Here is a 13,661-nt window from a genome sequence, read left to right on the forward strand (position 1 = left end):
TTAGCTCAGCAATACACCAAGAAACTTGAAAGTGAACACACCTGAGGGAAAAGACAACAACACATCCATTGTTCTTAATAAGCACCCTACTAGTTGCACGTGTGTAAATCTGGGACCACTTTAGCTTAGACTGCAGCTTAAGTCAGAACAAAGCTGCCTGAGTTTGAGTCTGTCTGTATCCTATTTAACCCATTAACTACACACCCCTGTATGCAGAACTTGTTAAACAGCTACATCTTCTATGGAAGATCTTCCTCAGAAGAAAAATCCCAATTTAAAACTAGGAATTAAACATTTACAAGTACAGTAACCATTAAACCTAAGTAGTCAGAAAGTCTCTCAAACAACAAATTTCCTTCTAATACGAAAGTGTTCTCATCTGTGCTTCCCAGACAAGAGAAATACTCTTCAGACTCAAGTGCTGTGGTTTCCCATAGAAGCTTGCAGCTTCCTTTTACCCTGCTGTGTGGCACAGGCAGAGGACCTGGCATCAAAAACCAGAGTAAAACAACTTTGCCCAGTCTGCAAAAGCTTTTTGTACGTAGCATCCTAAAAGCACTGTAAAGAGGAAGTGAAGAACCACACAAGAGACATTTTATGCTCTGCAGGAGCTCGGCAGTCTGTGCCATGCGCACCTACTTACCGCATCAATGATAACAGAATGTGGAGTCCGTCCTGTGAAGACATAACCAAGTTTTTTTGCTCCTTTCACTAACGCCCCTTCATCTGCCAATACAAGAACAGCTTAAGTTTAATCAGATAGGTAGAAAAGGCCTGCAAAGCCAATACTTAAATTCGCCACAGTGCAGAAACACAGAAGCCCCCGTTCCTGTGTACTCCCTATCTGTAGGGCTGCTAGAGTAGCTCTGCACACTCTTCCACAAGTGCATTCCCATTTTAGTCCTACAAAGGCCGTGCAGTATCAACTACACTAACTTCATACTCCATCTGTATAAAATAACCTTTAATTACTGAAGCATTAAACACTATTGTTGTGGAGAAGCCAGATTTCTCTACATGAAAAAGCAGAAATACCTGTTCTGAAAGCACGATCTGTTACTCTAAATTCCTATAACATTCACTTAATCCATTTCCTGTTGTAAAGGCACCAAGTTCAGGTGCTATAGAAATGCAACATGGTCTTCTGGAGACTGAACTGACCAGTGTCATTAAAGAGCTCAAATAACCAAGCTGACACTAGCGCCAACAGCTCTACTTTGAGTAGGTAGTTATACCTCATTCAGTATCAAGTGTCATGAAGCACAACCACCGTATAGGTGGACTTAGTGTCCGACTCCAGCAACCTAATGCCTCTACAGCTCCCTCGCTCTCCTCATAGTTCACCAACACTGTGACCAGAATTGGTTACATGGGCTTTTCACCCTAATCTTCAGGCACTCTATTAAGACATAAAAAGAAATAATGCTGCTTCATCACTCAATACACCACCATAGAAATTCTAGAAACATCCTCAGTAACAGAGATAAATTTGATGGAGAGCAGGGCACTGCTGTTCTGCATTTTGACCCTGCCTACCTCCTTCAATACCCCTCTGCTATCTGAAAGGAAAAAGAAACGGGCGAGAGGGAAGCCCTAATATGACCAAGGCTCTGCTCTTGGATCTATTATGCCATGTATCAGCACTGTGTATCCGCACACAGATAGATAGGAAGCTACTAGATCAAGAAAAACAGTTTGCAGTCCTGCCAAATAAAGCAAGTAACTTAACACAGAATCAAATCAGTACTTCCATGTATCAGCTCTAGACACTGAAAGTCCTACTTTTGCTTTTCTCTGCTGCAGAAAAGCCAGAGTAGGTAGTTTCAAGAGACGAAAAGGGATCATAAGCCCAGCCTAGCTCTAGAGAAACATCATGGCCTTGGTGGTTTTGTAGGAGGCATTCAAAAGCAGTACGCATTGATGACAGAAGATACCAGATCTACACTAGCATCATGGGGAACACCTTGCTTTCAAAGTCAGTGACCTTCACAGAAATTTCTGGACCTTCCTTCCATCTGTTTATATTCCCCTAATTCTTCACTCCCAGAAAATAAGTCAACAACCAACCTGGAGAGGAGGCCTGGTAAATTATTTTATTTCCTTGTCTCTCAGGAACGACAGTGTGACACACAGCCAGCAGAGTGAGGAACTCCTGTATATGCACAGCTGTGGGCTAGAGAGGACATCAGAAGAGGCAGGTTTAGTGTTACACACAGACTGAGAAGGCTGACCTGAGAAGACCTCTTAAGTATCACAGCCAAAAAAAAATTTCCTGTTCTCTATTTGTAGTAGTTGTCTTAGTCCCAGAACATCAAAACAGTGGAGTTGAGGGCCAGCATTAATGAACTAGACTGCTAATGATACAGACTTCACTTAAGTTGCAGACAGCTGGAAAGACAGAATATTCACACACACACACATAAAAGCATCAGTTTTGTAGCTCCCCAAGCTTCATATAAACAAAAAAGTCTGCCACAAAGTGTTGATGATAATCAAGCAGCAAGAAATACTACTTTCGTAGCTTCCACAACAGTTTTCAATAGATTGACAGTAACCACACCAGAATTAAACTCACCATGACTGCACCTGCATCAGCCTTAGTGATGAACATCCAGAGCTGACAGCAGCCGATTAGGCAGTAGAAGACAACATCACATGCTATTCCACAGGAACATACCATCCAGCCAAGCAAAAATTTGATCAACAGTCCCTACACATTCAGCAGCACGAGCACATAATGTAAAACATCCACACACTGCACAGTCACCAGCCATTCTAAAGTGCTTAGAGACACCAAGTCTCCAACTCCGTGAAGATGCTATGGCACATAAACCACAGGCCTTTGAGCAGCAAGTTCTGGCAACTGTAGATATAGTGACTTGAAATGAAGTCCCCCATCCCATTCTTCCTTCCTTTCCACTGCTGCCTCTGGCACAACATTCCCAGTCTCATAGCAGTCAGGAACGGTACTCAGCTGCCCAGCTCACAACCTGCCATATTAACTTAATCCACAGTTGACACAGGTCTTTAAGACACTTGGCTGAATCAGCTTAAGTGAATACATGTTCCCCTTCAACTCTGCTATACCCATAACATCCACAGTTGGCTGCTGTGACATAAGATGTTGATGCTACCATTTGCTCAGTGACAGCCAGACATAACTTCGCAGTTTTCCCTTTGCAGAAGGCCTTAGGTGACTTCGCAAGCTTACAGAATTTCTGCATATGAAAACATCATCTAGTTTTCAGAGTTTTCTTCAGCATAGTATATTTTATATATAAATATATATATATATACACACACACACACGGTCTGTCTGAAGAGAGCCGCTACAAGAACCAAGAGCATGACAAGGCCTGTTAGAACAAGGTGAGGCCAAGACCCTACTATTTTAATATTACAACCAAGATCAGATTGAGATGAATCCTACAAGATTTTAGTACAACAGAATCCAAGGGGTTTTAAATATGTTAAAAGACACTTCTACACAATTTATTCTGCTGCTACTAGTACCGGAATGTTTCACACCAGAAAAAAGGCTAGTGTTTACATGAAGTTTTCAGGTGAAAACTACATGCGGTCAAAAATCCTGATGTGAGAGACTTATATTACATGCATTTTTCTAAGAGTATATGCGGTATTACTACCTGAAATGCAGCACACTTATTTTATAAAACCCTTAAGTTACATAAAACTACCAAGACATTGAAGACTCCCACTTAGAGAGGTACTTAAAATGCAACTCCTCACAATTAGACCAGCAACATTCACAATTGGCTCTGACATGTTAATGCTTTTCTCCCCAAGCCAAGCTGTGTCGAAAATAAAACCAAACAGCTTTGTTGTAACTCAGTGACAAGACCGAGAATAGGGAAAAGCTGTTGCCTTTTTGTTTGTTTTTTCAATACAGTGCACAGGCTACATACTTGTGTAACAGAAACATGCATTGGCAATAGCAAGATTGAATTAGCAGGAAGTATATTACTATGAATGCCACAAAACAACACCAGCTGGCAAATATTGTGTTAACTGTTTACTGCTATAAACAAAAAGCAAGCAAGTAAAAAAGTGTAACAAAAAGGCTAAACATCCAATAGTTATATTCTTGTTTTACTTCACATACTCTGTCATTATTTTCAAATGAACTGTTTCACACAGGACCTTTATCTTTGCATAGTTGAACTTCTGAATTGTATGCTCACTTGCCACTCAAGTTAACAGTTGTAGCTTTTGACATGCTGGAGTGCAGAGGCTGCGTTCAAGAAAATGAACAGATGGAATATAATCAGGGAGTGGTGTGTGAAATGTTAAGACCACAACAAATTACTGGTCAGGAGGTTACCGCTACTCCATTATTTCCAGTGAAAGCAGTGAAAGTTTTATCTCCATCTCAAAACATACAGCCTACAAGGTTCTCATTTCAGCATCCATTCCTGCAGACCTTTGATGTCCGTCTTACACTTATATCACCTAGCCCCCACCCATTTTCATAGCATGTGTTCTATCAGTTGGAAACAACCTGTCTCCAGACTTTAATCCTTCCTACATATATATTTCTGCTTTCAAGCCAACAATGTAATTTGTTGCTGTCTGGCATTTTCACAGCTCACAATGTATTACATGGCAATCTTCCAATTCCATAGCAACAGATCAACAGAGGCCCAGCTTATCACATCAGCTCCTCCACAGCTGTCATTTGTTTCCTTTCTGTATTGTTCCAGCACTGACAACAGTATTTGTTGCACTGGCATGAATCAGGATAGAGCATTCAAACTCCTACTTCGGAGCTCTGAACAGAAAATTCTTTAATGGCTTCTGCGGCAATACATCCCTTGCAATGTGCAGAGTTTGACCCCAGCACAAGAAGTCCCACAGGTTAACAGATTCTGCTTTATTACTTTGTTCCCTTTACTAAAGCAAGTCTCTGCCATTTTAGTACTCACATTCTTACTGATGGTTTCTGTGAGACACTCCTCGACTGCTCATTTGTTAAACTCTGCTCTATTTCTTCCCACCCCATTTTTTGCTTCTATTTATCTGTAGCAGAAACTAAGTTTGCATATTTTAGTCTCTTGTTTATCTGTCCAGAGGTAGCTCTCATTTTAAGTGCCTTCTCCCGCCCATTTTTCTTCCTGTGTGCCAAAAGCTCTGGGTGAAAGTTACTGCTTTCTCTTACTCCAGCAATCAATTAAACACCTGGTGTACAACCACCTATGCCAGCAATACACCCCACTGGCTAAGCTTACTTTGCACAATGCCCCTACAAACTGAGAACTACAGACATTTTGAGACACAGTTACACATTTCTGGAACCAGTTTCTATATTATCTACAAAGCATTATCTGCACTGAAAGCAAAGTTTCCCTATCTAGAAGGTACACCACTATCCATTAACAAGCAGGGCACAGACCACGGGTCAGGAAGCTCTATCACAAGTTTGCATCCCCTTCTGCTCTTCCTTATTCACTGCAATTTCTACCTTCAGAGTGAGAAGGGCAAGATAAGGACACGCATGACAAATGTACAGTTATGTAGCTCTGCAGAGTGCACCTTGCTCCTTTAAAAGGCTGAGTTTTGACTCCGTGTTTTGTTTTGCTTTATTCTAGCCAACTGTTCAGAGCCCAATAAAGTTACAAGGAAGTTGCATGTGAAGTTTAAGATACTCATCTCTCCTCCTACTTGTACCTGGATCACATCAGTGCCTACATCCACAGTATTTCCAGATGAGCAGGACTGACAGGTTTTTGAACAAATGGCCTAGAAATAGCCAATGGGATGTTAAAGTACAGTCTAACAACTTGAACTTGATAGATTTAGCACATTCTGCCTAGGACAGCTAGTAAAATACTTACCTACTTCATTACCACGGAGAATCATGACTCACCATCTTAAAAAGATGTGAGCTTCTTACTGTTTTGCTCATTAGAATATCTGGAGAGCAGTGTGAAGATCCAGCCATGCTGGACACCCCCAGAACAGTGAAGCTGGTAAGGCTAAAGGGGACCAAGACATTTCAGGAACAGACTCAAAGAAAACATTAATCAGCATTTGAATATCAACAGAGTTAAATGCAAGGTTCAAAAAACCACTGAAATGTGACCTGTGCTTGTAATTAAAGATACTGCCTTGTGCTTGAGCAAAAAAGTACTCCAGTCCCACGCACAGTAAGGGCAAAAGCAGGAGAGTGAAAAGTATTTCTCACTGAGCTATAACAATTTAATTGTGAGCTGTAAAACAATGTGTTTGGATCGTTTTCAGGCAATAGTTACGTTCTGAACTAAATCCTCCCAGAGGTTCTCACTACCTGAGTGTATTTCCCCCCTACTGTACTATAAATTACATTTTTCATTCCAGTAAGTAGTTATGGATGCTTTTGTGGTTCTGCTTTCCGAAGGAATTAAGAATCAGTTGTCAACAGTTGTCATTTCAACAAAGCCAGATAGGATAAAAGCGTCAGTTCTCACACACTTCACAAAAATTAGCAGATACAGTGGAGAGATCCAAATGAACACTTTCACTCAGGTAAAGACTCAACATGATCACAAGTATCTGTTCTGCCCGGCCAGCTGCTAAACTACTCATCACACATACTCACCGAATCAATTCATGCATCTGCAGCTATACCACGTGCTTGCTGCTGCTTGCACAAGCAGTCGTTTGAGTGCCACAGAAAAACTTCATATGTGAATTGGAAATTAAGTAGAAGAAGCTCAGAGTAAAATATAGAGAGATAGAGTCGTCTAGGATGAGATCCAAGTTTTAGTTCTGTCACTTCTTGATCTCATTCCCTGCACTCATACCATCAGGGTAAATAACCCCACACCAAGTTCATTCACAGCACATGTGCAAATCAGAAGCACCAAGATAAAGATCATGTAGCATATTCACCAAACATTTAAGTGTTTGGAAATAACTGATTAATTCTTATTCTAATAAGAGGTTACATCATTTTCCCCTATAGAAACAAGCCGGCATCATACTCTTGGCACAGCTCCACAGTTCATCCAACAGAAGCTGCTACAAAGAAAAAGCACAGGCAGACAAACCTAGGTACTTTCTTCCAAATAAAGTCCCCAAGGAGCCAAGTGAAACCTCCACATGTTTTCAAGACCAGTTATTTTTCCTTGGAACATTTCCTACAGGGCAATAATTCTTTAACTGTTACTCAAGAGTGGACTTGGCCATCACTTATTCCTCACACACCAGTGGTCCAAAAGACCTATGAAATTTAGAGGCAATACAGGTTGCTACAAATCTTCCTAGCAGATGGAAGAGAGTCTCATGAGGACAAGTACATAATTTCTTATTTCCAACCTGGAAAGAAAATTACTTGGCACTGAGACAGCTCTAAACACTTGCAAGTGGACTGAAAGAATAAAATTTTCAAGACCAGAGCAATGAACACTTACTGAGTGTTTGTGAGAGATTGCATTGACAGCTTCAGCTGCAAAGGTCGTAAGTTCAAAGGTAGTTCATTGCCCAGCTGAGTATAGCACCATCTAACCCCACAAGGCACCTTGTGCTAGAACACTTCAGTTTTATCACTGCAGTTAACTAAATGAGTTGAGATTGTCAGACATCTACCTTCAAGTGGCATCTGCAGCCATCTACTAGCTATGAAAACTAATGCACTAAGGAGTTTCAGGTAGAAGGAAGCAGGTTATGCACCTTAACAGCTGACATAATGCAAAAAGCTAGAAACATGTGACCCTTCCTCCTCTCCCACCATCCTGGAATCCAGCCCTCATCTCACTGATGCAGTCTGATTAACAGACCTGAACTTCCTAAGCCAACTATCACATGCAGTCCTTGCAATGTTATGTCTTGTGCTAAATCACCACGTGTCAGTGGGTAGCATCTATCCTTTCGGTGCAGTGAGGCTGTGAGATTTCTTTGGTCTACACAAGGTAGACCTTCAGTCTTACCAGCAAGAAGTTCCCCACCCACCCCGGATTGTCTGAGGGCTGAGTTCAAACACTCAGTCAGCTGTGCAACTACAACACTATTCATCTGTTCAAGTTGTCAGCCAAAAGAAAGCTTGATAGATAAGAGTTCAGCCTGTGAAAAACAAAGACTTCTGAGCTATCTGAAGTGACACCTAAGGCAACTACCAAAATCCTCTATTTGCCTGCAACCACAGCAAATATTCCTCCTATCTCCCAAAGTAGAAGCTTTACCCAGACAATTAGAGACAACCCGAAGTTAAGGAGCCATCTCAAAGCTAGATGAAAAAAATCTATCCCACAGCCCATTTGATACACATCCCTTCTGCTGAGTCTGTTTAAAGTGTACCAAAGCACTTTTCTGTATAAGTGCCTAAAGCAACAGCCAGCAAGTAAGAGCTCAAATACACTTTATCTGCAGCCTGCACCTAAACCAGCAGCCTTCCACTCAGGAGTACCTGGAGTCAGTAACTGCCACAAACGTTAACTGTAGCCACACGTGAACAAACAGAACCCAAAGGAACAAGAGGAGGTAACCAAATCTTGGCTGCAAGTGATGCCCAGTGGGATAACCTTCCAGTGCAGACAATCACAAAAGTCACACAGGAAATCATTGTACATTGCCCTGGGGAGGGGCACCTTCCTGATGGTTAGGATACAGGAGCCATCTTCAAGCTCTATCACCCCAAGGAATATGTAGTGCCACACAAAATAATCAAATACTCCTTCAGGCATTTACATCATGCTGCATTTCAAGTTAAGCACTGTAAAGCAAAGCAGAAAGCAAAGCTTTGCTGCACACCAGCAGTATCTTGTAACTGTATTTTAGATGCTCATACTAAACTTAACCAGCCCAATTACAGAAGTTATGCTAAGGAAAGCAATCAGCTAACTGAGTTTGTATTTGCCAATGCCCAGATCCCCCACTGTGAGACAGCTTCTGCAGACGAGAAGGGTCATGGTTTTTTGCTAGTGACTTGAGTTGCCTGGTCTCCAGTCAGACACCTCATAGGTGCATGGTTTCTGAATAAGCAGTGAACTGACACTCTCCCTGACTAGGTTCCTTAAAGACACAGCAGTTCAGCTAAAATTACTAATCACTAAGTCTCAGGCTAAACCAAAGATTGCAATTAAGTCCCATCTCTTACATCCTTTACACAATCTGAACTCCCAGCATTTGCAGTATTCAAAGCAAGTCACAGACTAGAATTATCTTGTAATGCTCTAGATAACTGTTTAAAATATTATTTCAACAGTACGGATGTTTGAACACTAAGTAGTTTTTCTTCTGAAAGAGTTACAATTTCTGCTATCGTTTGCTACAAGACATTATCTTCCATATACACTAGCATATTTTAAGCTCTTTTATAGCTGGCTGTTATCTGCATCAATGCCACTGTTACCTTAATTTACTAGTAAAACAAGTGGGTAGAAAGGCACTGGGGGAGCTGTTTTGTTTCCTTTTTACCCCCTGTATGTTTTGCATGATATACCAGTAAAGCAGACTTGATCACACAAATAGATTTTTTTAGCATTCAATTCCAGAGAGACTTAGAAGAGGGTGTTAAAAGGACATGATAATCAAAGAACAGACTTACGTGGTCATTTTCGATGTTTTGCAGCAGTCTTGGGTCATCAAATTCACATGATTCACTGGTAGGAGGTAGCTGGCTGCAGAGCAAGGCAAGCATATTCAAACATAAGTAGCAACACTTACAACCTTACTACTTCATCTATTTTATTGGGAAATGAAGAAAAAACCTAGGATTCCACTGCCCTTGAAAATATTATAATAAGATAATGACTAATGCACAAACTGCTGAAAATGAGCAACAACTTCCTCAAAACACGAGCAAGAAATGCAAAATTGTTATGCTTGAAAGTGTATTTGAGAAGATTCAGGTGTCAACACACCGCCTAGGACAGACATAGCACAAGCAACTTTTACTTGAAAAACATCCATTTCAAGGTGACTTGCTTTTCCAGTACATCAAAAATCAATATCCTTAAGCCCCCTCTCTACTCAGTGAGTTCTGCTTAAGGTTGATCCCTGGAGTACTTTAAGCCCAAGTATTCCAAATTTATACCTGGAACTAACTAGGAAAGTGCCATACAAGGCAAGAAAAGATTGTAATGAACAGCAAAATACTGGAAGAAAAAAAAAAAAAACACAGAAAAAAAAAAAAGGAGGCATTCACAGAAACTACATCTCAGCAGAAGTAGCAACTAGCCAGCAATACCATCATATCACCTTCCTAGAAGGTGATCATAGAAGTGAGCTGGACCAATTGAGAAGCCTAACTTAATTCATCAGAAAGTGGCTTTCCAACAACATTCAGTGTCTACCTGTTTCTTGGGTGCAAACTCACTTCTTAGCTATACTTGCCATGCAAAGCCACACCAGCCCTCCGTAGGCCTTCCTCCCTTCCTGTTCATCTGAACAGGATAAATGACACCTGCATAACACTTCTAGGTTTTCAGACCTTTCTGTAGAATGGGACAGACCCATCACCTCTATTCATTAAATCTCTGGATAAAGAAAAACAGGGTTCTCTTGACATGAGACACCTCTGTATCAAGCTCTTTTCCAGTTTAAATATTAAAACAACATTTTAATACTGAAGTTCCTTTTCTTGTCCTTGTCAGGTTTGAACTTTATTGCAGAATAACATTCAGTTTCTAGCTAAGTAGTAACGTTACTGTAAAGGTTACTCTTAGCTTCTAACTTTATTGTCTGCAATTATAACCACTGCATTAACATGCATCCAAGCCACCCCAGCCACTGCCTATCACTCAACTCCCTTCACCCATCATCTCTCTATGCAGAAGAGAAAATCCATCACCACCCACCAGCTTAGCATTAAGCTCCTGCTGGAAAAGCATTTTACTCTAACATAATGCTCCCTTGGGCTTCTTCCAGTTCCAAATTGGAAATCAGTCTTTATATAGACTGTCCCCACCCTGTTGTGTATAGAACACAAACACTTAAAATATATTTACCTGAAGTCTTCTGATGAGCGTTCTCTTTCCAGCTCAGGAAAGTGACTGAGGGATAGAAGAGAGAAAAAAGAACATTTATTCCACCTTGCAAACCAAAAAGTAGCTGTAAGGCAAAGATCAATGAGTCATCACACATACAAACATATGTTGGAATCACGGGTTCAGCTGTGCATACATTTGAATCAAGTTTTCTGCCTTTTGAGGTATCTAATTTGGTACCATGAAATTCAAATCTTAACTTGCACATTTAAAACTACTCATTTAAGACTAAGCAAAGACAAAGATTCAGTATTCAAGACTCAAAAGGTCAAGTGCTATGAAATACTGGCATGACTCAAAGGGATGCTTTTGAGTGAATAACAGAACAAAAACAGTAAGAAATTATCCCTCCCATACAAGGAATATTACACTACAGCTACAATTACAATTACACACTTGTAATGAAATCCTGGTTCATCTGAAGTAGTCAGAAACATGACTGACATCTGCTACTCTTGAGCTACATCTTCTTCCCTCTGGAAAGGCTAGAAGTTATTTAGCACTTCTGGTTTAGTCTAAATCATGATCAGATAAGTTAGGGAGCAAGGGAGGGTTTTTTTTACTTCATGTAAGACTCCCCAGGTTTACATTTCATAATTTGCGTTGCAGGACATGAAAAGGAAAGCTATTAACTGAGACCACAAAATACGTTAGAAAAACTGAAGAACAATGTTCTAATCCTGTTGATTTAGAAGTATGTACTATTAATACCCATACATTAAACTACCGAGTTTGAAAAAAAAAAAAAGTCATGCCTACCCATATGTCACTCCAGCAATACTGCACTTCTTGAAGTTCATGATATTGCATGTTAGAGTACCTGTTTTATCAGAAAATAGGTATTTCACCTGAAAGAAAAACAAACACATTCTAATTTTCTACTTGCAAAGTAACAAACCCCTCAAAAATAGGTGAAGTATGAGGAAAATTGTGTGAGACATAGCTCAGATGTCACAATACTGGCAATGCAGGCTTGTTACAGCTTGGTTTGTCTTACCAAAGCTACAGCAAAATAACCAGTAAAGTTATTTAATGTCATTATTTCTTCTTCATCTCTAAATGCAGAAAAGCTCAAATAGTAGGTATTAATTGCCAAGGCTACAGTGTTGTCAGTACAGATACACATGCTTGTGCTACTTAAACATTCATCAAATCTTTCAACTGTACTAATATCAAAGAGCAAGACTCGAAATTAAAGCAAAGACTCTTAAGACTGTTGAAGAATCATTAGAACTTAACACGCTACAGAAATTCTGTGTTCCAAAGATCATCAGGTATTTTTTTAGGTTTTTTCTCCCCCCTCAAACAGTACTGGCCAAGGAATACCCTAGTTTAAGTCCAAGTGGTATTCTGCAAGCAAGCATAAGCTGCTTTTTCTAGTATCATCATGAGCAGTCCTGAAGTGCAAGATGCAACAGCCAGTCAGCACTGTCCAAGCTAATAATCCATTTACAGAAACCAGTGAATTCCTGCTAGAACTGGAGGTGACCCCAACAGAGCAGCACAACTTCTTGGAGCATTAGCAGACTCAAGATTCCCACCCTCAGTAGAACACAACAGACCAAAGTTGCAAGCTAAATTCCATCCTGTTTCACCTCTGCACCCAGTAAGATTTGAAACTAGCAACAGGTAGAAAAGGATGGTGCTAACATAGGAGTTAGCCAATTTCAAGACCATTTTGCCTAGAGTTGCAAAAAGCTTCTCCTCAATAGTTGCAATTCAGTGCAAGACAATGCACTATACTACTATTGAAGTGATCCTTTAGCTGTGCAGTACCCTGCTTCTGAACACAGCATTGGAGATTGACTTCTAACTTGCATAGGCTCTAAGTGGGTACCCAAACATCTGAGGAACTTCAAGTATATTCTAGCATATAAAATTTTTAAAATGCAGCTGTGAACACATAATTCAATTAATAACCAAAAATTCAGTCTTGTTAGACTCACTAGAAAGTAATTTCTGAAAACATATAGACCAACATTATAGATTATGCCACATAATATAGCCTACTTCAGACAGAGACATCACCATAATCTAGATATAGATTACTTTGATGTGAAGTTATTAAAACACAAATAAAACTTACAATCCTAAGGAAAAGACAGTCTAATTAAGCAGGAAGAATACTGACTACCACTGTATTGAGCAGCACACAATGTTTAGGTATTTTACACACATAAACATTGTCTCCAACACTAAATTCACACAAATTATGACATTTGATTGGTTCAGTTACATAGCTAAGACTTTGGTGGTCAAGTAGAAAAGCTAGAATTTCTTAGTGGTACTACAAAACTCCAATGGCAAAGTTGTGTTTCCCAGTAACCTTTTTCTGGAAAGCCCTTCCATTTTGAAAAAAATATCTCTCTTACAGAAATTTTAAGAAGTCTCTTACAACAATTACAAGTTAATATACAGTTATCTTTATCTGAAAGGACAATAGAAGTTCTTGAAGAAGCACTATCTAAATTAGGAATAGAATTGCATTTTTTTTGACTTTCATTTCCTGTGAGGTGGTCAGAAACACAAAGAACTAAGAACATAGACTGAGGCTGTTGGCCTGCTCTTCAGTCAAACTTAGTCCCGTACATTCTGTTGCAGTATAGACAGTCACAGCCACAGAGCATCTCTCCAACATACTTGAAGGAACAAGGCAATTCAGAGTGAACATACGAAAGA

General features: G+C 40.0%; 1 protein-coding gene across 4 annotated transcripts in view; it reads right to left on the reverse strand.

Moving 5' to 3' along the window:
• Positions 1–13,661, reverse strand: part of ATP8A2 (ATPase phospholipid transporting 8A2) — a 349,988-nt gene that overhangs the window by 260,852 nt on the left and 75,475 nt on the right. For all 4 annotated transcript variants that reach the window (XM_056328949.1, XM_056328950.1, XM_056328951.1 and 1 more), the window contains 5 exons: positions 11,742–11,830; positions 10,944–10,988; positions 9,542–9,614; positions 2,068–2,173; positions 644–726 (listed from right to left, as the gene is read on the reverse strand). In XM_056328949.1, the coding sequence (XP_056184924.1) occupies positions 644–726; positions 2,068–2,173; positions 9,542–9,614; positions 10,944–10,988; positions 11,742–11,830 (396 nt within the window). The remainder of the gene's footprint in view (positions 1–643; positions 727–2,067; positions 2,174–9,541; positions 9,615–10,943; positions 10,989–11,741; positions 11,831–13,661) is intronic.

This window comes from Falco biarmicus, chromosome 2 (genome assembly GCF_023638135.1).
Source record: "Falco biarmicus isolate bFalBia1 chromosome 2, bFalBia1.pri, whole genome shotgun sequence".
Lineage (NCBI taxonomy): Eukaryota > Metazoa > Chordata > Aves > Falconiformes > Falconidae > Falco > Falco biarmicus.